This window comes from Siphateles boraxobius, unplaced genomic scaffold (assembly GCF_051911475.1).
Source record: "Siphateles boraxobius isolate OS27281-9 unplaced genomic scaffold, OSU_SipBor_1 22, whole genome shotgun sequence".
Classification (NCBI taxonomy): Eukaryota; Metazoa; Chordata; class Actinopteri; order Cypriniformes; family Leuciscidae; genus Siphateles; species Siphateles boraxobius.
In genome coordinates, this window is record NW_027508833.1 from 7,124,028 (window position 1) to 7,151,707 (window position 27,680).

Here is a 27,680-nt window from a genome sequence, read left to right on the forward strand (position 1 = left end):
AAAATAAATTGTCTAAAAAAAACTAATTTGCCAAAACGTAATTCAGGCCCTGCACATGAAAATTAATGTAAATTCTGGGTCATAAATTTAAACTGACCTTCATCGTTTTTGTCACTCTTAAAAACATGACAAGGAGTCTGTATTAAGCTCTGCTGCCGATAACAGATATGTGTGGAACATCTAGACTATTTGAGGAGCGGCTGTTACTATTTCAGAACTGACTGGTCTATATTTAGACAAGATAAGCTGTGAATAAATGAAATCTATATGCAACACCGGATGTTTGCTGTAGTTTCGTGTTTAGTGACTGGTTCTGATCACTGAATATAATCATCTCAAGATCAATAAAGCATTGTGCTTTAGTAAAGACACTTACTTTAGCTCATCTTCAGATGATGACTCCGATTCCTCCTTCTGTTCTCTAGCGGCTGGCATCTCTGTGTGTGTGTGTGTGTGTGTGTGTGTGTGTGTGTGTGTGTGTGTGTGTGTGTGTGTGTGTGTGTGTGTGTGTGTGTGTGTCAGCTCAATGTGTGTGTGACAGCACTCATCTCCAATCTTCTTAACTCATCTGCCAAAATAAGCTTTTATGAGAAGGGCTGCTATGCAACTTATTTTATTTTATCAGTTATAAGTTACAAGAAAGCAATGTAAAACAACAATAATGCGAAAATTAGCAAAGTAACGTGCAAAATAAAACAAAAAAATTACATTAGTTAAAATTACAGCAAACTACGAAGGTAAGTTACTAGATAACAATCAAAGATAAAGGTTAAACCAAAGTAAAACTTTCATAGCTCATATAGTTCTAATCTGAGACAATAATTTAGCACTTGTCTACTATGATAAACTGAAAGCACCTTCCAAATTTTTCATAAATCGCTGTTTGAAATGAATATAATATGGGAAAGATGGGATTAGTTGTGTCTGACAGAAGAGAGTTCACTAACGTTAGCTGTTAGCTAACCGAGCTAACTTGACTGTGATGTAAGAGAGAATAAAGCGTTTGAATGTCTAAAACAAAATATTAGGACTTCGGAATGCAGTGTAATTAGTTTGATAATAAATTTAATTAGCAACATACCTGTTTGCGTTAAGTGAGTGTTCTTGTGTGTAGCAGTAATTATTAACTGTTAGCTCCATATCCCACGCCAAAGCCCTGACGCCTGTTACTATAACAACCAGCTGACAACCATTTTTAAGCGCATGCGCATATAAAACTATAGAAACACTCTCTCTCTCTCCTCTCTCTCTCTCTCTCTCTCTCTCTCTCTCTCTCTCTCTCTCTCTCTATATATATATATATATATATATATATATATATATATATATATATATACTTGTAATGCTGCATTGAACCGAGTAATAATGTAAAATTAATTAGTAATTTTAATTATGTATTTAACATAATTATTTCACACATATAATAAAAAGGTTGTGTGGGATTCGGAAACATATGATTGTAGCACCTTACAATATCTTTTAAAACGTTTCCGATCTATAAAAGATATAGTTAGACCTTTTTTTGCTAATGAATATATAATATACATGACCAAAAAGCTCAAAAGTCAACGTTTGTTTTCATAAAATAGACCAAACGTCTTTGAGTATATAATAAACATACTGTACTAAATACATTCAAACTCAACACACCCTTCCTTTAGAAATCGTCAGATGTATATGCGGCCGGTGATTGGTTGGATCTCTCAGGAGTGGGCGGTCTTTTGAAGCACTGCCTCATGGGGTGGTGTTATGACGTGACGCAACCGTCATCCGCGGTGTCTGATTGGTCAATGTTCATGTCCATGTGAGTGTTGTGAACCTTTCGCGGTACGATGATAAGCAGGAATCATCAAATGCACACAGTACAGTTAATGTTATAGTTATACAGTTCAATACTGACTACAGAAGGTAAGAACATTGTTACTAATGAATCGTGTCGTTTCTTAATAATATGTACAATGTCTATTGTTGATCAAGTCTGGTTTATGGTTGCCTACACAAACCTAGCGAACCAAATATGTTCTAAGAACGTTTTGCTAACGTTCCCATTAAAACATTATTTCTGAAAACGTCCCGTTTTTAAAATGTGTTTTTTTTCTTGGTTATACGTACATTCCATTTCATCATTCTTCAAATGTTATGGGAACGTTCATTTTGAATGTTCTCTGAACATTCCGAAGCTTGTAACATTTAAAAATAAAAAAAATAAACGAACGTCCGAACTAGAACGTTTTCAGGGGGGAAATAATTCCATGAACGATGTATTGATGATATTTAATAAATAATAAATAAATTAGATTAATTAAAATAAATAAAATTGTACATTTAAAATAATTTTAAAATAAATAAATAAAAATGTGATTTAATAATAAAAACAGTTATCAATCTACTAAATAGATTAAAATAAATAAATAAAAATGAAGTAAATAAAAAATAAATATTTCATTAATATATTGCATAGAAACATATAATAAAGTTACTTAATAGCAACTAGTTTTATGATATATTTTTTTCATAGTATAAATGTGGTGTTTAGAAAAAACTTTAGAATGGTTCCCTCACACGAGCATGGTCATATTTGGGGGTCGGTGGCAACTATAAGATTGAAAACCCCTGCCATAGAGCATCATGAAAATGCAGTGCTAAATGAATTTAACAGTAATTCACTACTATGGTATCAAAGTACCAAGGTATTACCATGCTCTGCTATCACTGAGGTACTGCAGTGTTTTGTGGGTTGGTCTCCTGCAGGTTTTCAGTGAAGGATGAGCCGTTTTCTGAATGTGTTGAGGAGTTGGCTGCTCATGGTGTCTGTGATCGCGGTGGGAAACACAGTGCAGAGCTTCAGAGATTACAGCTTCCTGTCCCAAAAACTCTACACCGGCACACCGGATTATGGTCGGCATACACCTAATAATTATTCATTCACTAACTTTAGCACTTAACAGATCAACATTACAGTTACATTTTCAGTTAAAGGGATAGTTCACCCAAAAATTAAAATTATCCTGTGATTTACTCACCCTCAAGCCATTCTAGGTGTATATGAAATTCTTCTTTCAGACGAATACAATCTGAGATCTGCTGACTCTTCCAAGCTTTATAATGGGAGTGAATGGTACCCTTTTCTTTTGAAGCCAATAAAAGTGCATCCATCCATCATAAAAGTAATCCATAAGACTCCAGGGGGTTAATACAGGCCTTCAGAAGAGAAGCGATGCCTTTTTGTGAGAAAAATATAAATTTTTATAACCATAATCACTGGCTTCGGTAACGGCCGTACGCGAGTCTAGTTCCTGCGGAAGAGTGACCTCTGACCCGACACATGACCTCTGACCCGACGCTTGACGTAGAAGCTTAAGTGACAAACTCAACAACAAACTCAAGCTCCTGCCACATTTCTTTTTAAAAATTCTACTTTTAGACGTCTAATTTCTGACTGGTGTTTTGTTTTTCTCTATCCTCTGCGCTTCCACGTTCGTCAATATATCATGTGTCGGGTCAGAGGTCACTCTTCCACCAGAACTAGACTTGCGTACGTTACCAAAAGCCAGTGATTATAGTTTAGAGGGGTGGTAAAGTATGATTTCACTTTTCTAACTTTAGCTAGTGTGAAATGTTGCTGTTTGAGCATAAACAACATCTGCAAAGTTACAACGCTCAAAGTTCAAAGCAAAGGGAGATATTTGCTTTTGAAGAAAAGGACTACAAAAAACGGCTGGTAGTGACTACACGACATTCCTCCTGGGTTTAGTGACATCAGCAACCCTAAAATGTACATAAACCCCGCCCCCGGGAACACAGTCCATGTTGAGAAGAGGAAAAGTTGTTGTATACGAGTGTATTTGTGAGTCAGCTCAAACTTTAGCATCCTTCTTTTCACATGCAATAGAAAGTCACTGTGTGTGTATCTCACAATAGTTCCTTTATGAGCGATTTATAGATTAACATGACAGAATATGCTAATTGAAGATAGTTAACTCCACATCAGCAACATAAATTCATCAACTAACCATTCAGAGACGTCCTGTTGCACTCTACATATTGTCACTTCTTGAGTCTCTCCATCTTTGTCTGACTCCGTTTTAACATTAAAGGCAGAACAGTTTCTGTCATTTTAGTGTGTCTGCGTAATCGCTCTGCTAACACACAAGAACTCTCGAAACTCCGCCCTCTGCAGCAGCTCATTTGCATTTAAAGGGGCCAGGCACAAAACGGTGTGTTTTTGCAAGCCCTCAAAATGTGACAACTTTAACATGCTATATGAAAATATCTGTGGGGTATTTTGTGCTAAAACTTCACACACACCCTCTGGGGACATCAGAGATTTATTGTACATCTTGTGAAAATGCCATTTTACCACCCCTTTAAAAAAGTTATAAATATTTTTCTTCATTTCAGAAGGCCTGTATTAACCCACTGGATCCGTTTGGATTACTGTTATGATGCACTTTTTTGGGGCTTCAAAATCTCATCCTCCATTCACCCTCATTGTAAAGCTTGGAAGAGCCAGGACTTTTTTTAATATAACTCCGATTGTATTCGTCTGAAAGAAGAATGTCATTTACAGCTAGGATGACTTGAGGATGAGTAAATCATGGGCTAATCTTTTTGTGAACTAACCCTTAAGGTATCTACTGTCCTTTACATGAATACAGAAAGTATTTGGATGCAAATACATGTTGTTGTGTACATGTAAATAATGTGTGCTATAAATGAGAGGATTTGTCTTATTCTTTAGTAAACGGTCTTCAGGCGAGAACCTTCGGCATATGGACCCTCCTGTCCTCCATCATCCGCTGCGCTTGTGCCATAGACATTCAGAACCGAACGTAAGGATCCTTGCGTGCGTGTGTGTGCCTGTGTGTGTGTGTGTGTGTGTGTGTGTGTGTGTGTGTGTGTGTGTGTCTGTGTCTGTGTGTCTGTGTCTGTGTGTGTGTGTGTGTGTGTGTGTGTGTGTGTGTGTGTGTGTGTGTGTGTGTGTGTGTGTGTGTGTGTGTGTGTGTGTGTGTGTGTGTGTGTGTGTCTGGAATCAAGCTAACGGTCCTTTCTTTCCCTCATTACAGGCTTTATCACGTCACGCTGTGGACATTCGTTCTGGCTCTCGGCCACTTCTTGTCTGAAGCATTTATCTATAAAACCGCTCCTTTGACCATTGGAGTTATGGCGCCTCTGATTGTAGCAAGTGAGTGAGTTTCTAACACCTAATTCAGTCTTGAATCAGGATACTTTTATTTTCTATGTGAATATATTGTAAACTGTAATTTATTCCTGTGATCAAAGCTGAATTTCCAGCATCATTACTCCAGTCTTCATGATCCTACAGAAATCATTCTCATATGAGGATTTGATGCTCAGAAACATTTGTATGGAAGCTTGTTTCCACCACAGAATAAAAAATTAAAAAGGTAATTTTATCTTTTTATCTCACAATTTTGACTTTTTTTCTTACAATTGCGAGTTTACATCTCTCAATTCTGACTTTTTATCTCAGAATTGCTTGATATAAAGTAGGAATTGCGAGAAATTAAGTTAGAATTGTGAGATAAAAAGACGCAATTATCCTTAAAATGTTTTATTCTGTGGCAGAAACAATCTTCCATACATTTATGATTATTATCAATGTTGAAAACAGTTTACTATTTATTTATTTTTTGTGTTTGTGGAAACTGTGATACTCTACCTTTAAAAAGTTTTGGGTAAGTAAAATAATAATAAAAAAATGAATGCTGTTATTCAGCAAAGATGTATTAAATTGATCAAAATTGACAAAGACATTTACATTCATGGCCAAAAATATTGGCACACTTGCATTTCTGTCAGATAATGATCTACTTCTCACAGGAAATTGTTGCAATTGCAAATGCTTTATTCTCATGTTTATTTCTTTTGTTTGCACTCAATCTGAGACATTCCAATCCACAAAGGAATAGAAATAAAAAAATGGAAAATCGAGTGAAAAAGTGTTTGAATTTTCCACAGGATTAATAACATTTCAGGATTTGTGCAACTTTTTGAGAGTGAAATTTTCAAGTACTTCATACTTTTTTAAGGACTTCAAAACTCTAAATATTATCCAGTTTTAAAGTTATTTTTTTATGTGGTGACCAAAAACAAAATTTGTCCCCATTTGTAAAACTAAAAGTTTAAAGATGTAAGAAAATGAACACGTGGCAACACTAGCGTAGCCAGAAAAGCGTCTCTGGGTGTGCATAATAAAAATTGGGTGTGCCACATTTATTGTTAAATTAATGTGCAAAAAAACTCTGACCCGGCTTATCACTAACTTTACAGAATAGACTGGGCTGATGTGTAAAACTGGCTTGCCACATAAACACAATACTAGGCCTACAGTATATAAAATATAACTCAGGGCTCAACATTAAGGCTTTACATGTGCTTGTCCTTCGAACAAGTAAATCAGCCATTCTCTTTTCCAAGTAAAAACCCAGAAATCAGTTTAAATGTATGCTTCATCTTTCAATTTTATATTCTTAGATTTGATCAATAAATTCAATTGAAATAATAAGACACTATGCTGTAATTAATTTACACTGAAAAATTACAACTGCATTAAATAATGTTATGAGATTGTTTTAAATATTTTTTGAAGATAATATGACATATTGGAAAGAATTATAGCCTACTTTTAAACACGAAACTAAACCACCAGCAGGGGGCGGCAGGTGACCGTCTTAATAAGTGCGTTATTGAGTCATTTATTCAAATGATTCGTTCAAACGGCTGTATCGTTAAGGAATTGGGTAGTTGTTTAATGGGTCATTGAATCTTTGACTCAATCGATTCATTCAAAGCGCTGAATCATTCATTAATGCTGTTATGTGTTCCGGTGAGCTGCGCTGTGGTTCTTGGGAGGTTTGTTTGGAACTATTTTCGCTGCTCAAATAGTACAAAAACCGTCAATATTGTGTCTAAAATGTGAGTGACTTGATATTAATTACTTGTTTATTGAACTGTCATATGAAATAAGTGTCATATTTTCAATCATGATGATATTCAGCACTCTTGGTCACTGTGATGTTGCTTATGAACTGTATCATATCATATGTTATAAATATAAAAACTCCACATTAATTTTTTAACCGCTCTATGTTCGTTAAGTTTCTTTGTGTCATCTGCGCTCATTTGTTTCCATTTCTCCTCATGAGGCTGCGCGAGCCTCAACAGCACAACCGTATTACCAGTCAGCGGCTGTTTGCGGATTGGTTGCTAGTCCGAATGTCGGCAGATATTTTTCTTAACGATAATAATTAAAAAATTAAAATACATTTTAAATGTACAAATATTTTAAGCAAACAACAATTTAGGTTAAGTTTAGGAAACGTTTTTATTAAAACTTTAAAAAAGAATATGCATCTATTTTAGGCGTGCCAGCTGCCACTGTGGGTGGCACCGGCACACCCTGGCACACCCGTGGCTACGCCAGTGCGTGGCAAACAAACGTCTCGGTTACTTACGCAACCTTGGTTCCCTGAGAAGAGCGAAAATAAAATCTAAAAATAAAAAATAAAATCAGATCTATAAAATCGAGCCCTTTGGTACGGCCGCCAAAGCATACGAAGAGCTGTTCTGACTGTATGAATGAGGCAGAACGCTCCAAATAAACTCTGATAGCCCTGACGGGACAGAGTAAACCCGACGTCTCTTTCGTCTTCTGGCGAGGAAAGAGTTGCTAGTGAAATAACCTGCTCTCTGAACGGAGTCGAGAGCACTTTAGGAACATAACCATGGCTTGGCTTAAGGATGACTCTGGAGTCATTAGGCCCAAACTCAAGGCAGTAAGCGCTTACTGACAGCGCTTGTAAATTGCCCACTCGTTTCACTAAGTAAGAGTGCAGTTTTTAGCGAGAGATGCTTCAGGTCCGCAGACCACAGCGGCTCAAATGGGGCACCTTTCAGTGCTTCCAGGACTGAGGAGAGGTCCCAGATAGGCCCAGAAGAAGGTCGCGGAGGGTTCAGGGTCGAGGTTTTCAGCACCCTTTCGGGGAGACACCCGGGTATCCGTTGAGGGGCCCATGAAATGAAGGCCCCACAAGTCGGGACGGGGATGGCAGATTAATCGGTTTGCCTGCGTGAGGAGGTATCTCCTTGGCGGAACCGACCATGGGGTAGTTTCCAGAAGCAGTGCCAGCTCGGAGAACCATAATGGGGTCTTTCAGAGAGGTGCTATTAGTAGCACTGCACACTTGCTCTCCCTGATCTGTTCGATGACCTGTGGTAACATCGTGACCGGAGGGAATGCATACAGCGGGCAGCTAGGCCAATCGTGGGCAAGCGCGTCCCTGCTCTTTGAGAAAAATATTCATCAATGAGCATTGTTTTCTGAGGTGAAGAGGTCGATCTTTGCCTCGCCGAAGATGCTCCATATCAGCTGAACCGTCTGTGGGTGAAGAGACCATTCCCTTGGGGGAACATTGTCTCTGGATAACATATCCGCACCCTGGTTCAGAATGCCTGGGGACGTGCGCTGCCCTTAGGAAGCGCAGGTTGTGCTGAGCCCATAAGATGAGGTTATTGGCCATGGCGTGCAGGTTGCTTGACCTGAGACCACCCTGGCAATTTATATAGGACACCATTGCCATGTTGTCCATCCAGACCAGAACGTGGTGGCCTTTTAAGTATGGGAGATCAGCTTTCAGCGATAGAGCGACTGCTCCGATCTCTAGACAGTTAATATTTAGGCGCCTCTCCGGGCTTGACCATAGGCCAGAGACGGGCCTGCTCTCGTAAAGGGCCCCCCAACCTAGATTGGAGGCATCTGTCGAGATCACTTTTCTCCTCGTAACCACACCCATACTCACTCCTGACTGATACCAGTCGTCTGCTTTCCAGGGAGCAAGGGCTCTGATACAGCCGTCGTTGACTCTAATTTGTAAGTGACCAGACCGCCATGCGTGAGTTGGTACATGGGGTTTTAGCCAGCACTGGAGAGGATGCATGTGCAGTAGTCCGAGCTGAAGTACTGATGATGCTGAAGCCATAAGACTAGGGTGACCAGACGTCCCGTTTTTCCCGGGACAGCCCCGTATTTCCACTCTAATTTTAGTGTCCCGACTTATTCTGAAAAAATCATGTTTTGTCCCTTATTTCATCGTTAATATATATATATTTTTTTATATATAATAGGTTTCGTTTCCGAAAGGCTAAGTGAATATATATGTTACGTTCAAACCGTGTAGCGCGCGCATGACAGAGAGGGAGAGACCTTGTGTGTGTGTGCTAGTGTGCCTAATGAAGCGCATGTAAGACGCATTAATAGAGGGAATGCATTATCGTCACTTTCCCGCCGGAACACGCCCCCCTCAGCCGGACTGAGTGGCAGAAGAGCAGCTGCGTGACTGGATTTAATAGGGGAAACTGCGAAAACGCAAGTAAAACAAACGATTATCAGTTTAAACTAAAGATTGGACTCAATATAGTGTTCCTTACAACTTACTAAAGATCCAGTGATCCATGGATATTAACATGCAGCCAGGAATCGTGTTTCCTGACATTTATATGTGCCTGATTTCGACACCAGGGAAATACATACAGCAAATTTGCCTGTGAATGCTTTATATAAATACAAAATAGGCAGGTCTAAATCCAGGTGATCACTTATCAATGTTATATATATCATCATATCGTCTAGAGACTTAAAACTTGTCTAGTTTTTTGTCAGTGTTTATTTAAAAATGTCAAATTATAGAGAATAAACAGTGGTAAATATTTGATTGATGAGTTGTCACTGCAATATATAACAATACAATATATAGAGAATGATTTTACCACTAAATTCAGCATATTGACACAAAAAGGATAACTGCAAATCCACCTTTCGCTGCCTGGAGTCCAGTTGTTTCTATGAATTGTAGCGATCTATTTGCTTCTCTGTTCTGTAGCTTTAGGTAGTCTGTAAAAATATTCCTCATATTTCTTGTCAAATCTAGTTGTACAGTCAGTCTCAAAGCTCTTTCCCGTTTTAGACGCGTTTTGTGTGTTTTTCCGCAGCATTCACACTGAAAACCAATGCTGCTGCTCAGTCTTTTTGCCACTTGTGGGCGTGACTGCAGTCACTCCGGCCAACGGTGACGTCACGTGCATTCCCTCTATACGCATGCGTTCTGTATCTGTCCCGTATTCCACTCCGAGAAATCTGGTCACCCTACATAAGACCCAACATCCTCTGAAATCTCTTGAGAGACGCGCACACGCCTGCTCTGAAAGATACCGCTAGCCATTGAATAGTGAGCGTGCGGTCTGATGTGTTCATTTGTATAGAGTCCATCACTGTACCCAGGAAAGAGATACTCTGGTTGGGAGACATTGTGCTCCTGGAAACATTGATCCTGAGTCCCAGGCTTTCTATATGGCTGAGGAGACAGGCTCTGTGAGTTATCAATTGTTCCTCTGATTGGGCTATAACCAGCCAATCGTCGAGGTAGTTTAACCCTCACACTCCCCGCTGTCTGAGGGGGATAAGTGCTTCGTCTATGCACTTTGTAAAAGTACGATGTGCCAGTGATAGGCCGAACGGTAGTACTGTGTACTGGTAAGCCTGCCCCTTGAAGGCGAATCTGAGAAATGGCCTGTGATGGGGCGATATCTGGATTCAATAGCAATCAAAATTAATGTCTCATATATTGAAATCAAGTTTTTATGTGATAAAATATTTACTTTACCACGTGACAGCAGCAAGCAGGCTCCCGATTGGTTAATGCGGCGTGAACTGAATCCAAAGTTCAGATTTTTCAACTCAGGCGTCAGACCCGAATTTGCGGATTCGCGTCAAACGCGTGAATGCACCAAATAAAATCATTCGCTCGAGACGCTCAATTCACATCATTTGCACGAACGGTGCGAATTCACGTCTATAGCGCCAAGTTATACGCCTCATTCGCTCCGCAGGACCTCTAGACGTGCATAAACGCGTCTTTACATTGACTTAACATTGAAATCACTCGCACCAGACTCTCTATTAGCATTTGGTGTGAACGCGCCATAAAAGCCTGACTCGCTTTGTGATAATGGGACTGTTTCCACAGCTCCCTTCTTTAGGGCCCTATAAAATCCGTTTTATTTTTTTCCAAATTCCGTTTTATTTTTTCCCAAATCCCGTTTTTTCCCTTTTAATTTTTGCAAATTCCATTTTTTCTGTTTTCATTTTGGGGAATTCAGTTTTTTTACCCTTTACTGTTATTTTAGTCATAAAAAGAGTGTGCTTTTAATGTTAATAATTAAAAATGTAGGCTACACAAATAAAACAGGAATGACCTTAAATGTATTGAGGTAACAAACATCACATTTACTTTTCAGGACAAAAACGGCATGATGCAAACACTGCACTCGAAGTACTTCAGGTAACAACAAAATATTATTGGTTATGAGCTTTAAATTGTCCAGTAAAATAAATTATATTAGTTTAAATAAAAGTCACACTCAGTTTCTCTCTCGCGCACTGTAAAGCGCGCTCTCAGACACACTGTTCTCTCTCGCGCACTATCGAGCGCGCGCTCGGACACACTCGGTCTCACTCACGCAGTGTCGCTTGCGGAGTTCGTTTCGCTTTTGTCCAGTCCGGAGCGCCTCGGTGTGCACGGAGGGGAGGGGTTGTGTGTGTGTGTATGTGTGTGAGAGAGACGCGTGAGTAACAGAGACGGAGGGAGAGCAGGGAAAGGAAATGCAATTGAAAGAATACGCAATAGGGTTAAAAAAAATGAATAACGAAACTCAATATGTGGCGGCAGGTGTTGATTCTGTGGCGCACCGCGACGAATTAGTCTATGTGTGGGTAACACTGTATAAAAGTCATGTGGGAACTGCTCGGCTCGGTACTGAGGGCTTAGCGTCAAGTTTCTTAACTTTTTCGCCGACGAAAGCAGAGCCGTGGAGAGCCGCTTCGCCATGCTTTCATTGTTTTGAAGGGGGAGAGGCAGCTGAAATGACGGGAGGGGTTGTGTCGCCCAGATTTGCTTCCCCCGGTCTGAATTTTCCCCAAACATACGTTCTTCTCCCACACAAAAACATAATTTCATTCCAAATATGTAAAATTCTGCAAAATTCCGCATTAACACTAGATTCCGCGTTAATTTGCCAATTCCGCGATTCCGTGATCGCAGAAATTATAGGGCCCTACTTCTCTAAAAGTTGCGACACTTTGATGCAAAGGACGTGAGCCACGTCTCTTCTCACTGTCGTCTCGACCACGGTTGAAAAGTGCGTGGGTTTGCGAGCAAACTGTAGCGAGTAGCCTCGTTTTATTATGTTCAATACCCATTCTTATATACCGGGGATGCCCTGCCAGGCCTCGGCCCGCATAGATAGGGTGTTGCGCTCACTACAGCACGGGTGGTTTAGTAGGGACAGAACGCAGGCAAATAGGTGGGAGGTTCATTTTCCTGATTGAAGGAGGGACCAGTTAAGGATTGAAATGCAAATCAGCGAGATCTTAAAACGGTGTGTTAGTATGAGCATGAGATATACGCAGAAGCAAGAGTTAGTTTGCATGTTGTCTCGTCGGGGAGATGCGCCACCGGTTTATAACGTCTTTGTTTGTGGACTGATCAACTATATGTGGAAAAGAAATAAATCCAAGTAAACAAAACCACAATCAGTTTTGAAAACGTGTTCTCTCCTGACGCCCTGTTCGGTGGGGAAATTCTTGAAAAAACCGAACAGTTATAAACCGAGGCACACTGCATTGGAGTGAGTGCAGTGCTTCATTAAGAAAGCTTCAATCAACCCAAAACAGCTGGCTTCTCACTTTCGTGACTGACCCCAAGTTTTCCATTAATTAAACTGCCTGTTGATTAAAGTAAAGGAGCGGAAGTACACATTGGGTGGGACAGCTCTTTTGTCAATGCAAAAGGAGTAACAATGGCAGAATTGGAGGAGTTAAAAAATGTGCGATCAAGAGCTCAGGCTTCGTTCACAAAGAGGGCTCATCTTCTCACCAAACCGGGACTGTTGGAACCGACTGAGGTTCTCAAAGAATGGAAGATTTTCAGGACGGATTTTTCGAAAGTCACAGATGCGGGACATGAGTCTGTTGAAGCCCTGAGGGAGTCAATGGATGAAGAGGTGCAAGCATCGGCAGATCAAATTGATGTGAAGACAGCGGAGTATGAAAACAGGTTCCTTGAGGTAAAAGGAGCCACTCAGGAAACCTTTTGGACCAGTTACGCTGAGGAGGCGTTCTTCAAACAGGTTAAAACAGCTGAGACGGCCATCAGTCAGGGAGAGGAAGAGGAAGTTAACCCTCGGAAGTCAATCAAGGACCGCAGGTTAAGGAATAGAGCTCTTGAAAGAGAGGTTGTTGAACTCGGAGAAATGTTAGTAGAATGGAAGGAGTTGGTTCCTGGTTCGAAGGCATTAGATCTCAGGACACGCCACAAGACACTAAAGAAGAGCGTCCTGGCGTTGCCTGACAAACTGGAGGAGGACGAAGCAGACCAAGTAAGGGGTAGAGATAGAAACCTGGGAGATGATCGTGGTGCAGCTGGGGATCCGATGAAAGATGCTTCTTTCCTCTCTCTCCCTGACATGTCTTCCGATCACAAGCTGAAGCCCAAGAGGTATACGGGGGTATTGAACATGAACACCCAGCCCCTCTTACAGCAAAGCAGCCCAGAAAGGACCAAAGGAAACTTTAATCTCAAACCTCAAATCAGCCTTGAAAAAGTACGGCTACCCACTTTCTCTGGTGACATGAGAGACTATTATCGCTGGAAGATTGAGTGGGAAGACCTACAAGAATTGGGGAACCCACAAGGTGTGGAATGTATAAAAAAGTTTCACTTGTTAAATAGTCTCCACGAAGAAGTCAAGAAGGATCTTGTGCTATCTCGCTGTGGAACAGCCGAAGACATGTTCAGGTTGCTGGACAGCAAATATGGAAACAGAGCGAAAATAGTCCTTATGATCGTCAATGAGGTCCAGTCTCTTCCCCCTGTCAAAGGAAACACTCCAAGAAGAACTATTGAATTAATCCAGGCTGTGGAAAGGGCAATGTTCAACCTCCAGATTCTTGGTGAAGAGGACGCTGTGAAGAACCGTGTTGTTGCTCAATCTCTTGAAAGCAAGCTTCCCAGTTCACTCAAGAAGGAGTGGATTATGCACAAAACTGACCCAGCAAACAGGTTCTCTCCACTGCATCATTTTAATTGCCTCCTAGGATTCTTGAAGCAGGAGGAGATTCTTGAAGAATTGGACCAGTTGGAGCCAAGCCCTGCAGACAAAGGCCCTGTAGAAAAGGGTGCTGCAGACTACCCAGATAAGAGAGGGAGGAAGGATTTCACTAAACCCACAGCAGGTCAGAAGGACGACTATCCCAGCTGTACTGTCTGTGAAGATGACTCCCATGCCGGCAAGCTATTTGCGTGCAAGGTCTTTAGAGAGCAAGATCTCTTAAGAAAAAGGGCCCATGTGAAGAAGCTAGGGTTGTGCTCCAAGTGTTTGCGGCACCACCCCAAGGATGGGAAAGGATGCACACCCAGATACCTCTGCCCAAAAGTAGACTGTCGGAAAGGAGGGCTGTCGGACCACAATTACCTTCTGTGTCCTAAGCCACCAGTTCCAAAGAAGGACAGCAGCAGTGAGGAGCAGAGTGTTATAAAAGTTGGAGGAAAGAAACTTGGCCTAACCAACAAGCAAGAAGAGTTTTTTGCGGAGCTGACTCCAGAACAAATAGAGAAATACAAGAATGTGTTCTCAAACAGAATATCATCAACTGTATGTGCCAAGGCAGGAGATGGACTGAGAGAGCATCCAGTGGTGATGATGCTGATGGAAGTAACGACAAACTCGGGTTGCCTTATTGGTTCTCTAATCGACCTCGCATCTGACACCAATTATATCACTAATGAGACAGCCGATCGCCTTGGACTGTGCGGTGAGAAGATCAAGCTTATAGTCCATGGAGTCAGGGGGATGAAGAAGACGGTCTTTACAAAAAGATATTCCCTACGGTTGAGAGTGAAGACACCTAAGGGAGAGGTGGCAGAGCATAGAATTCTCTGCTATGGCTTGAAAGACATCGCGGAGGTGACTCAACCAGTCACAGCCAAGCAATTGCAGTTCTTTCCAAATGTACCCAGAGACGAACTAGTTCGTCCCAAAAAGATTGACCTCCCTATCAGTCGTTGAGAAGGCCGTCTTGTTCCCCAGCCAATTAAAATAGTAGGAGACCTTGTCCTCTGGGACGGTCCGCTGGGAAGGACTGTTGGAGGAACCCATCCTGATCTTATTGAGGCTGTCAATCTGGCAGTATACCACTCTGAGACTCACCTTGCAAGGACCATGAGATCAGACTCGATGGCTTACAAAGAAACCATCTTACCTCAAGAGGAGGAAGGAAATGCGCTTATCCGAAGCACCAAAACTACTAACAATGAGGTCTTCGAGTGGTTCAGGTGGGACAGCATTGGAGCTGCGTGCAGTCCTCAATGTGGCGGTTGCAAGTGTGGTAGGTGCCCTCCTGGAGGAAAAGAGATGACCCTCAAGGAGGAGCGAGACCTGGAAAAGATAAAAGAATGCCTTAACATACGTATTGGCAGACAAAAACAGCAAGTCTCCTCACTGGGACGCGGCTTATCCTTGGAGGACGGACCTCAAGACACTGCCCGACAATAGGCAGGCTGTGGAGGCAACCTTCAGAAACACTGAGAAGCGTCTGGAGAAGGAAGCGTTTGGATGTGGAAAGCTGCATATAAAGAACAAATACATGAGATGGTTTCAAGAGGGGCTGCTGCTAAACTTACGGAAGAGGAAATAAAGAAGTGGGAAGGACCTAAGTGGTATATCAGCCATCTGGTTGCACCAAATCCGCATTCCTCTTCAACCCCAGTGAGAATTGTGTGGAATAGTAGCCAAGTGTATCGAGGTATAAGTTTAAATAATCTCCTTCACAAGGGTCCCGATGTACTCAATCCCATCAGAGGAGTCCTGTTGAGGTTCAGGAGTGGACGCCATACCGCACTGGGTGATGTAAAGAAAATGTATAACTCAGTGTGGCTGAGAGATCAGGAAGTTCACCTCCACCGATTTCTCTGGAGAGACAACCCTAAAGATGATATTGAGGTGTTTGCGGTCGTCAGAGTAAATATCGGTGATAAACCTACAAGATGTATCGCCCAAGTCGCAATGAGAGAAACTGCCAACCTTCCTCAGTTTGCTGATGTGGTGGAAGAATGGCGAGCTCTGATTGAGGACAGCTATGTGGATGATATCCTAGCCTCACACAATGATCCTGAAACATTGAAAAAGATCACCAAAGGAGTGGAGGTGATGTTAAAAGTGGGAGGCTTCTTCCTGAAACCATGGGTTCTATCATGCCAAGGTGGGAAGGGTGGAGTCCCTACAGAAGCTACTATACCGAGGACCTTGGTACTGCCTAACCAGATTCATGAGGGGGAGAACAAAGCACTCGGAGTTGGTTACGAACCTGAAACTGACAAACTTCGGTTGCTGACATCTATCAACTTCTCCAAGAAAAGAGGAAAAATGAGGACGGGAGTTAATCTGAGCATGGAGGATGTCAGGGAAGGAACACCAGACCCCCTTACCCGACGCATACTTCTTAGCCAGATCGCCGCATTATATGACCCGGTTGGTCTTGCTTCACCAGCCAACCAAAAGGGAATAATGTTGGTTCGAGAATCATTCCAGGAAGCTGGTAGGGACAACTCACCTAAAAATACATGGGATGCCCCTCTCTCATTGAAACTTCGAGAAGCGGCAATAACTCTCTTTGAAGAATTCGAAAGACTGGGTCAAGTAAAATTTGAGAGAAGCCTTACGCCACCTGGAGCTAAAGGGTTGCTAATAGGGATCACATTCTCAGATGGAAGCGAATCCTCCTATGGGGCTGTACTTTATTTGAGGTGGGAAACCAGCGATAGAGTTGAAGTGAAGTTGGTAGAATCCAAAGCGAAACTCACGCCTCTTGACTTGAAAGGAGATGTAATCAAATCGGAGCTCTGTGGTGCGGTGTTTGCTACCCGCCTAAAGAAATACTTTGAAAAACACTGCCAGATCCAAGTCAAGCAATGGTTTCACTTCGTGGATAGCCAAACAATCCTAGCAGCCATTCAAAAAAGCAGCTATGGCTTCCAGACCTTTTTTGCTAACCGAATTGGTGAAATTCAGAAAGCTGGAAATGTGGAAGATTGGAGGTGGATTGAAGGCAAAAGAAATATTGCTGACATACCAGGCGTGCAACTCCTGAGGAACTGGGCGAAGGGACAGAATGGCAGCAAGGACCTGAGTTTCTGAAAAATTCCAAAAGTGACTGGCCTATGAAGATGGCTAGTGAGATTGTACCCTCTGCTGCTGTAGATGTGGGAAAACTTCAGCGGAAAGCCTTCTCAGCAGTGGTCACCAGGGTTCAGTCTAAAGAAAAACAAGACCTAAATAAGTTTGACAAATCGACATCCCTGCTATCCCTGGTGTAACATCAGCAGAATACAGGCAGAAAAAGCCTTGGATAATTGGACTGGAGCGTCTGGTGGAACCTCAACGTTACAGTTCTCTTTCCAGACTGTGTGGCTCTTTGGCCAGATTCATCAAAGTGGGAGGCAAACCATTTTATCCTATCGACTGAGAAGAGAGCACAAGCATTCCGAGACCTGGTCTTCGCGGCCCAAGATGGCTGTCAGTTTCTGGACTCAACACTAAATCGCTTGGTGGTCCACAGGGATGAGGGCACAGGAATACTTCTCTGTGGAGGACGAATCCAGAGCTGGAAAGAAGATGGAACAGCTTTTCCCTTTTAATTCCATTCCGTTCATGGCTCGCAACACTACTGTCAAGAGAAGCTCATAACGAGAACCATGAAGGTGTTGCTGCCATGCTTTTGCGTTACAAGAGGAGGGCTTGGATTATGCAGAGTCGGAGGATAGTGGAGAAAGTTGTAAATGACTGTATTACATGTCGCAAAAGAAAAAGTAAGATGTGCCAACAGATGATGAGTGACATACCGGCAGAACGATCACAGCGTGCTAACCCATTTGAATATACCACACTTGACCTCTTTGGCCCTTTCGAGATCAAGGATGCTGTCAAGAAAAGAACAGGAAAGAAAGTTTGGGGCATAGTATTCTGTTGTATGGTATCAAGAGCAGTTTATGTGGATCTAGTTGACGATCAATCATCTGAAAGCTTTCTCCAAACTTACTTTCGCTTTGTAGCAATGAGAGGCCATCCCTGAAAATTGTGGGCAGACAGGGGAACCAATTTTATTGGAGCTAAACCTGCCCTACAAGACTTGCACAGGTACTTAGCGACCATACGGGAAGTATCCTTAGAGGACAAAGCCGCCAAGAATGGGACAGTGTGGGCATGGAACTTTCACCCGGCTGACGCACCACATCGTAATGGGGCTGCGGAAGCTGCAGTTAAGCTCGTAAAAAGAGCCCTCACTAGCCGTGGAGGTACAACAAACTCACTGCAATATTTACACTGCTCTATTCCAGTAGATAAATGTATATGTCTTGACAATGGAATAAAAAAATGTTTTCAATTAATATAGGATATTTATCAGGCAGGTGCCTGTGCACTGTCAGAGTCTTCTGGGTTAAAATGGAATTACAGGTTGTTGTTGCACTGTCTCAGATTTTTTTTTGTTCAAATCCTATTTTCCGACCTATAAAATACTTGAATTCCTGAAAATCACATTATCTGGGAAGCAATATTTGGACATTAATATAATGAAAAGTATTAATAATAATAATAATAATAATACATTTTATTTATAAAGCACTTTTCAAAGAAGAATCTCAAAGTGCTACAGACCACAATACAATAACAACCACAATAAAACAATCTAAAATCAGTAACCAATAAAATACATAAAAAGAAAGGAAAAATAACAAAGCCTAAGGACCACTTAGGAAAGCCTGCCTGAACAAAACAGTTTTTAGCTCTTTTTTAAAATTGTCCACTGACTGGGGTTTTCGCAGATGTTCAGGGAGGGAGTTCCAGATGCGAGGGGCAGCACAGCAGAAAGCTCGGTCTCCCATGGTACATAGTCTTGAGCGTGGCTGATGGAGAAGGTTTGCAGTTAGGGACCGGAGGTTACGGGTGGAAGATTGAGGGGTAAGGAGATCTTTGAGGTATTGAGGGGCATTGTTATGGATGCAAAGATGAGTAATGAGGGCGATTTTGTATTGAATTCTTGAAGTTATGGGGAGCCAGTGAAGTTTCTGAAGAATGGGAGTAATGTGTTCATATTTGCGTGCCTTCATAAGAGTTCGGGCAGCACAGTTCTGAATAAATTGAAGTTTTTGAAGGTGTTTACTTGATACACCAATAAGTAAGCTGTTACAGTAATCAACCCTGGAGGAAATTAAGGCATGGACGAGTTTCTCTGCATCAGAGAAAGTGAGAAAGGGGCGGAGTTTTGAAATGTTTTTGACATGAAAAAAACAGGTTTTATACAGATGTTTGACATGATTGGCAAAGGTCAGTTGTGGGTCAAGCTTTACGCCGAGGTTGGTAACAATAGCTGAGAGGGAGATGTCTTGACCAGAGAAAGAGATAGTAGTAATAGGTGATGACTTTACCTGATGAGGGGTGCCGATTAGTATGGCTTCGGTTTTTGAGCTGTTTAACTGGAGAAAATTTTGACTCATCCATGCCTTAATCTCCTCCAGGCAGTTAGAGAGGGCTAGAGATGTAGGTGAAGCAGAAGATGAAGGGAGAGCAGATAATGATGAAAGGTACGGAGTAGAGCATAGGTTTGAGTCAGTTCGCAGGTATAACTGAGTGTCATCAGCATAACAGTGAAAAGAGATACCGTATTGACTGATGACACGACCCAATGGCAGCATGTATAGAATGAAAAGCAAAGGACCTAGAATAGATCCTTGGGGGACACCACAAGTGACCGGGGCTGTTCTGGACCTAGCAGATCCCAAGCGAACCTGCTCTGTCCTGTCAGCGAGGTAAGAGGTAAACCAGTCCAGTGTGGAATGACGGAGACCAATGTCAGAGTGGAGACGACTTAGGAGGATATGGTGATCTACAGTATCAAAAGCCGCTGAAAGGTCAAGGAGAATGAGCAAAGAGGGGGATCCAGAATCTGCAGAAATAAGAAGGTCATTAGTTACCCTCAACAGTGCTGTCTCTGAACTATGGGCAGTACGAAAACCAGATTGAAATGTTTCAAACAATGAGTGACATTGTAGATGTTCCTGTAACTGCACAGAAACAGCTTTTTCTAGCACCTTGGACAAAAATGGAAGATGAGAAATTGGCCGATAATTGGCGAGACATTTTGGGTCGAGGTTGGGTTTCTTCAGAAGAGGTTTGATAATGGCGGTTTTAAGTGACGGTGGGACATGGCCAGAATTTAATGAATGGTTTATTATTTGTGTAAGAAGGGGACTAATGGCCGACAGATTAGATTTGATGAGTGCTGTAGGGAAGGGATCCAGGGGAGAGGTGGAAGGCCTGTGTGACTGTAGTGAAAGTGTTTAAAAAAGGAGGATGTGAACCAGCGGGAGGTAAGGATGGAGCTGGGGAACCAGAAAGCTGAGACCGGATGGAGTTGACCTTATCTTGAAAAAATGCAAGAAACCTGTTGCAGAGTTCTGCTGTTGGTTCAGTCTGGATTTGATTTTTGTGATTGAGGAGATGATTTATAGTGGCAAAAAGTTGTTTGGAATTTCCTGGACTGTTATTAATAATGCTAGAGTAGTAGATGGACCGGGCTTGTTTAAGGGCCGCTGCGTAGGCCATCTGGTGATGTTTATAGGCTAGCTTGTGAACCACCAAGCCAGATGATTTGACACGCCTCTCAATGGCACGGCCACCAGCCTTCATCTTGCGCAGTTCATCCGTAAACCAGGGGGCAGAACGAGAAAAAAACACAGTTCTTGTTTTGAGTGGAGCATGTATATCCAGAAGGCAGTGGAGTGAAATGTTATAATGTTCAACTAATTCGTTGACTGATGGAAGATTGACTGTAGCCAGCAGTTTAAGATCAGAGTACAAGATGGCAGGGTCAATGTTTTTTATATTCATAGGCAGCCCAAACCTTGTAGGGTGAAAGACAAACGTCAATATGACTGAACCATTACAAGTTTGTACGGTATGCCGAGAAGGTTTTGAAAAGCGTGCGAGAGTCAGAAGAATTGTTAATTTTGTTGTGATAGTAAGTCATTTTAGCAGTATAGATATTAGCAGACAAGGAAGAGAGGAGGGATTGATAAAGACCCAGGTCTTTAGGATCTTTCGATTTGCACCAGTTCCTCTCTGCACCCCTGAGTTTAGATCGATGTTCGAGGAGAACATCAGATAACCAAGGGGGCAGAGGGGGTGGCGCGGACTGGTCTTGAGGAAAGGGGGTAGAAGTTGTCCAAGCAGGATGTTAAAGTGGAGAAATGAGTATCAGTTGTACTGTTAGTATCTAGTGTTGAGAGCTGATCAGGTGGAGGAAGTGTGGATGAGACCAAAGAGGATAGGCGAGAGGGTGAGAGCGAGCGTAGGTTCCGCCGAAAGGTGACCTGTGGAGGAGTGTGTTGTGTTCTGAGGCAGGTTGAGGTTGAGAGTGAGGAGGAAGTGATCTGAGGTGTGCAGCGGAGTGACTAGTGTATTGTCAGTGGAGCAGTAGCTTGTGTAAATAAGGTCCAATTGGTTACCTGATTTGTGATTAGTTGATAATAGGTATTAGCAGTAGCAATAACAGCAGCAGCGTAGCAGATCTATGTATATCAACATTGTCATATCCGTTAACATGAAAACACAGTTGTCATGACAGAAATGCTGTTCTTTTAAACTTTCTGTTCATCAAAGTTCCTGAATCCTATTTTTAACAGTGATAATCATCATAAATGTTTCTTGAGCATCATATCAGAATGATTTCTGAAAGATCATGTGACACTGAAGACTGGAGTAATGATGCTGAAAATTCAGCTTTGATCACAGGAATACATTTTACTATACATTCACAGCTATTTTAAATGTTGATAATAGGTCACAATATTACTTTTTTTTTTTTTTACAATATTTTTTTATCACATAAATGCAGCCTTGATGAGACTTCTATCAAAAACATTAACAATCTTAATTATTCTAAACATCGGACCAGTATCACACTTGCGTACACATGACACTAAATGGATGTACATTGTATTTGAAATCTTGAAGTAATGTGTGTCAGACTCTGACTTTCAAATATAGAAACTCAATATTTGAGAAATATTCACTGCAAAAAAAAATCAGCATAATCAGTGCTATATAATGTTGTTGGATTGATCTAGAATTAGCATCGTGTGGTTTTGTGTTTCTAGGTGTCTCTATTGTGGGCATGTTGATCGGCTTCCAGAGTATCGTTGAGCATCAGGAAGTGATGGGAGCTCGTCAGAAGAAGAGGAACTGAGTGATGTTCCCAGCATCATCACTGTTGATCCCTCTGGCACTGACACGGGATGGCTGTAATGGGACAGGACGCTACATGTGGTCCAACGAGATGTTTTACCAATGGGTCAGTGGTTCGTTATGTGCCGGTCCTGCTATCAACTGGTTGTCAGTCACATATAAGGGCCAAAACTGCCTTTTTACAGCATTGAAATCAGTGTAATAATTGTATATAGTTATTTAAAGTTGAATTATTATACATTTGAGTCATTTTTTAAGCTATTTTATTAGAAAAATAGTACCGTGATGAAAATGGTGAAAGACACAAATGGGTTGATGTAGTGAAGAAAACTCTTATATTTGAGCTTATTCTTTGTCTAAATCTCAGCTACTGAAAGACATTTAAGCATTCAGGTAGAAGCCTTTCCATGAAAAGGGTTTTAGCCTCGGATGTAAATGAATGTTAATTACTGGTCACGTCGCTGTTAGTGTTTTCCCCAGAATACACGTGGAAAGGTTTACATGAATTATTTGCATGTTAAATTGCAAATTACTAATATGCACAAAATCAAAAAACAAACTCACATTTGCATTTTAGCAATGTAGTCCGTTTAAACTAGTTATCACTCTTTATTATTGACTGTGATATTCAATTTACAACAATTTTATCTGTATTATATTCAAAATGTTTCTATACAAGTACTGTCAAATACACATGAACTACATATACATACATTGATATAAACAACATACACAGATTAGGACAGTAACTACAGGTCTACAGACTGACATCAGTTTTGCGAGACCATCATCTGTTAAAAAATCTCAGAAAACAACAGTGTCAAAATGTAATATGTAATTTTCAGTGTTGCTGTTCTTTCTGAACTTTGCTTGTTTGGTGGATATTTGAAGCCATGTGAAATGAATAAATTTAAATGACCTTGAGGAATCATGTTTTGTGATGTCATTGTGTACAAAGCATCTTGTTAAAAGGAGTCGGCACATGACAAGTCTGTCATACGTGCAGACAATAGACTAACTCCATCTGTGACTGTGCTTTGATTTATAATGTATGAAAACATTTTTATTCCACCATGAAATAAAATAATAAAAAGGGTAATTGCAACTGATCTAAACTCAAAATCGAGAGGGAAAGAAAGTCTGAATTGTGAGATAAAAACTCGCAATTGGTAGAAAAACGTTGCAAGTATCATGTGATTATGCGTTTACACGTCTTTTTTTTTTTTTTTTCATTTTTTAAAATCTGAATGTACATTTATAAGACTATATTTTGTGTTATATTACCCTGGCATTAAATGTCATTAATATATGTTTCTATTGGATCAAAAAGTGTCCATCAGTCATGCATTACTGCTGCTGCTACAACATACATTAAACTTTGCAATCATTCTAATACTTTCTTTAGTCTGAGATAAGTGTATTATACGGTTGTCGGATCCTGCTGCAGACTGTTAGTATTGCATTATGTAAGACATGAGAACCAAACGTCCTCCATTGATCACATGACTGATGTTCTGGCACATTCAAGTAAGCTTCAACTGATTTTTTGGTTTTATTGAAGGACTTCGACCTTCCATAATAATATTGAGATGTCCAGCATCAACAACCTGAACACAGAGTGAGATCTCTCGATTCAGATGTGTGCTGCAGAAACTTTTACTAGATTAATACTTCTAGTAATAAAAAAATTAGGTCAGATCTAAGGAACCATCATGCAAACATGATACATTTCCCAACACATTAAAACATATTAAGTCTCATTTATGAAATAAGCAGAACAATACATATTTTTTTTTTTCATTTTAATCGTTCATATAACCATACTTTTGTGAATTGTATGGTCTACAAAAATTTATTTTACAAAATTGTGTTTGATGAATGATTCCCACTGAGTTTTGTGACATTCATCTGCCTTTTCTGTCAAAGGTTTTGGAAAAAGTTGTTTTTATACAGTTACAAGCCTTTATGCAGAAAAATTCTGTGCTTGAAAAATTTCAATCGGGTTTTAGATCACGTCACAGTACTGAGTCAGCACTGCTCAGAGTACATAATGACATTGCCTTGTCTGTGGATGCTGGGAATCCTGCTGTTTTAGTGCTTTTGGACCTCACAGCGGCGTTTGATACGGTGGACCACGCAGTCCTCCTATCTCGACTCGAGCATTGTGTGGGCATTCGAGGTTTGGCCCGTCAATGGTTTAGCTCCTACTTAGCCAATAGGAGCTTCTCAGTTATGATTGGTGAATGCTCCTCGTCAGCTGCTCCTCTTTCTTGTGGGGTACCCCAGGTATCAATTCTTGGCCCAATCTTGTTTTCTTTATGTATGTTGCCGTTGGGAAGTATTATAGGAAAGCACAATCTGTCCTTTCATTGTTATGCTGATGATTTGCAGATTTATTTGCCTTTAAAACCGAATGATAGTGTCGCACTTGACTCTCTACTTAGTTGTATTGATGATATTGAGTTGTGGTTGTCACAAAATTTTCTTAGTTTAAACAAAGCAAAAAATGAGTGTATCATCTTCGGTAACCCAAATGGTTCAGCGGTGAGTTTGGGGGCTCTGGCGCCATACCTTAAGCCAGCTGTCAGAAATCTGGGGGTTATTTTTGATTGCAACATGAAATTTGACAAGCAAATTAGCAATGTTATCAAAATGAGTTTTGTCCAGCTTCGTCTTCTAGCTAAAGTTAAGCCTTTTCTTAACAAGCATGATCTAGAAAAGGTGATTCATGCTTTTATTAGTTCGAGGTTGGACTACTGTAATGCTCTTTATGTTGGTTTAAATAAAAGCTCCATTGCACGACTTCAACTTGTGCAAAATGCTGCTGCTCGGCTTTTAACAAATACACAGAAGCGTGCACACATCTCTCCCGTCCTATACAATTTACATTGGCTTCCAGTGCAGTTTAGAATAGATTTTAAGATTTTGCTGTTCGTTTTTAAGGCCCTAAATGCCCTGGCCCCGGAGTATTTGACTGAGATTTTAACTCTGCGTGAGCACAGCCGGTCGTTACGGTCTTCAAACCAGTTGGTTTTAGAAGTCCCAAGGGCAAAGTATAAGCGATGGGGTGATCAGGCGTTTGCAGTTGTTGCCCCGAGACTCTGGAACAAGTTACCCCCTGATATCCGTACAATTACGGATGAAACTGTTTTTAGGTCTAAACTTAAAACCCACCTGTTTAGAAAGGCTTTCAATACGCAGTAGTGGTGTGACAATTTCCCTGTTTTTGTTTCTTTTCAATTTTACTTTTCTTTTTTGATTTTCACTGTTATATGTATTTATTGTATGATACGTTTTATTTTTTATGATGTGAAGCACTTTGGATACCTGACGGTTGTGTAAAGCGCTATAGAAATAAAGTTGATTGATTGATTGATTGATTTAAAGTGGGAGCACTAACTATTGGTCAGTTTCAATACTGCTGGACCAACAACAGGTTATTAGCAAAATGAAGGAAGATAACTTTCACTTGTGCTTGGGCAATTAATACTAAGCTGTCATTATTCAGGATAGTGGCTGTGCAGATTTGAGGAGGAATGATGGATATGATGACGTGTCCGTCCTTACATCTTAACCTTCTTTACTGGCAATGATTTTCCGTCGTGGGAATGCATGGATGAGTCCTGAACAGAAAAGAAAAAAAAAAGAAACAGTACATTTAACCATCCATCACTACCTCAGTAAGGAACCCTAAAAATAATTTTAATGAAATCTACAACATAAAAATGCACAGAAATAACTAGAAATAACAAGGAAGAGTAATGTCAAGTCAAACTTATTTGACATTACACAGTGTTTCATTCGGTAATAACTTGCCTTATATTAATAATGTCTTATATTCACATTTATCAGATTAGAGCTGTGCGGTAATATAGTTCACATGTTGCGGGATACAAGCAGTTGAGGTTTTCTATAAAGTGTATACATCCCTAACAGTACTGTATACATGTGCAAAGTCACTGACATTATCCACAGACACACATCTTGCTAAAAAATTCTCATGTTTGGCAAAAGTTTGGCATGTTTGTTCAAACTAAGCTGAATCTGATAAGCTTTTTATTTATTTATTTTGGAGACCTGTGTGTGTAGGTATTTTTATTTTTATTTACATCTTTATATAGATATTTGATTATTCTTATATTTTATATATTTATTTATTTTTCAAACAAACATTACTCTATGTATGTTTGTAACATATTGGCTTTCTCTAAAGATGTAATAAAACAGTTGTTTATGGATGTTTTTATGTTTTTACTATTTACACACCCTTCCCAGGCACAACAGCTCTTTTCTTTCACCTGATGCTCTCTCGTGCAGTTTGAACCCTGAGTTTATCCATAAGTGCCCCTTAAGGTAATACAAATATTACCTTTCATGCAGTGTGTAATATAGCTGTTTGTGAATGTAAAAGTTTTAAATATAAAGTTTTAAAGATCAAGGTGCACAACAAATAAGGTTATTGTCTCCTAAAAAAAAAGAAGTGATTCTGAACTGCCTGAAATGAGTCGTCAGTAATTCCAATCTTTCTGTTACATACCTACAATGTAACTGTAACGATGCGGTTGAAACATAGGAGGAAGCAGGATCCACGTGCAGCACACTTTATTAAATAAACTGAAAACTTAAACTCAGACTAGGGAACAGGACAACCAACATACAACATCAAGAACTCACAAAGACTAGACACAGGGCTTAAATACAAAGGCAAACAAGCTAAACAAGATAACAAGGGGGTGTGGTTAATCAGAGACACCTGGGAAGACTAATAGACATTAAACATAAAGGGGAACTGCTAAACATGGGACAAGACAAGGGAACACATACTGGAATCACAACATAAGCATAAGTGATGCTCAGGCTCGGCAGAACTGACGTGAAGCTCAGGCTCGGCAGGACTGACTTGGAGTGCAGGCTCGGCAGGGCTGACGTGGAGCGCAGGCTCGGCAGGGCTGACGTGGAGAGGCTCTGGCTGGTCAGGCATGACGTGAAGATCAGGCTGGTAAGGCGTGACGTGAAGATCAGGCTGGTCATGCGTGACGGGAGGATCAGGCTCGTCAGGTGTGACGGGAGGATCAGGCTGGTCAGGCATGACGTGAAGATCAGGCTGGTAAGGCGTGACGTGAAGATCAGGCTGGTCAGGCATGACGTGAAGATCAGGCTGGTCAGGCGTGACGTATAGATCAGGCTGGTCATGCGTGACGGGAGGATCAGGCTCGTCAGGTGTGACGGGAGGATCAGGCTGGTCAGGCATGACGGGAGGATCAGGCTGTTCAGGCATGACGTGAAGGTCAGGCGTGAAGAGA

General features: G+C 41.0%; 3 protein-coding genes across 4 annotated transcripts in view; 1 reads left to right on the plus strand and 2 right to left on the minus strand.

The window, feature by feature from the left end:
* Positions 1-1,213, minus strand: part of ttll5 (tubulin tyrosine ligase-like family, member 5) — a 168,355-nt gene extending 167,142 nt beyond the window's left edge. Inside the window, exons 1-3 of one of the 2 annotated variants that reach the window (XM_077238519.1) lie at positions 1,082-1,210; positions 483-568; positions 377-438 (exon numbers count right to left, since the gene is read on the minus strand). In XM_077238519.1, the coding sequence (XP_077094634.1) occupies positions 377-435 (59 nt within the window). In that variant the 5' untranslated portion in view covers positions 436-438; positions 483-568; positions 1,082-1,210. Of the gene's footprint in view, positions 1-376; positions 569-1,081 lie in introns of both variants that reach the window. The other variant, XR_013206584.1, reaches the window with a different exon arrangement.
* Positions 1,214-1,789: 576 nt separating this feature from the next.
* erg28 (ergosterol biosynthesis 28 homolog) lies at positions 1,790-23,305 on the plus strand. The gene is made up of 5 exons (XM_077238539.1): positions 1,790-1,908; positions 2,752-2,898; positions 4,742-4,832; positions 5,067-5,185; positions 22,290-23,305. Exons 2-5 carry the CDS (start codon positions 2,766-2,768, stop codon positions 22,376-22,378), a joined length of 432 nt encoding a protein of 143 aa, XP_077094654.1. The 5' UTR covers positions 1,790-1,908; positions 2,752-2,765; the 3' UTR covers positions 22,379-23,305.
* Positions 22,967-27,680, minus strand: part of flvcr2a (FLVCR choline and putative heme transporter 2a) — a 94,551-nt gene continuing 89,837 nt past the window's right edge. The window contains exon 10 of the mRNA XM_077238528.1: positions 22,967-26,000. Coding sequence (XP_077094643.1) covers positions 25,941-26,000 — 60 coding nt within the window. The 3' untranslated portion in view covers positions 22,967-25,940. The remainder of the gene's footprint in view (positions 26,001-27,680) is intronic.

Excerpts from the sequence above, each read along its gene's own strand:
- erg28 (XM_077238539.1), top strand. The coding sequence starts at position 2,766 with ATGAGCCGTTTTCTGAATGTGTTGAGGAGTTGGCTGCTCATGGTGTCT. Across the intron at positions 2,899-4,741 it reads CACCGGCACACCGGATTATG|TAAACGGTCTTCAGGCGAGA; the intron begins GTCGGCATACAC and ends CTTATTCTTTAG. Across the intron at positions 5,186-22,289 it reads GGCGCCTCTGATTGTAGCAA|GTGTCTCTATTGTGGGCATG; the intron begins GTGAGTGAGTTT and ends TTGTGTTTCTAG.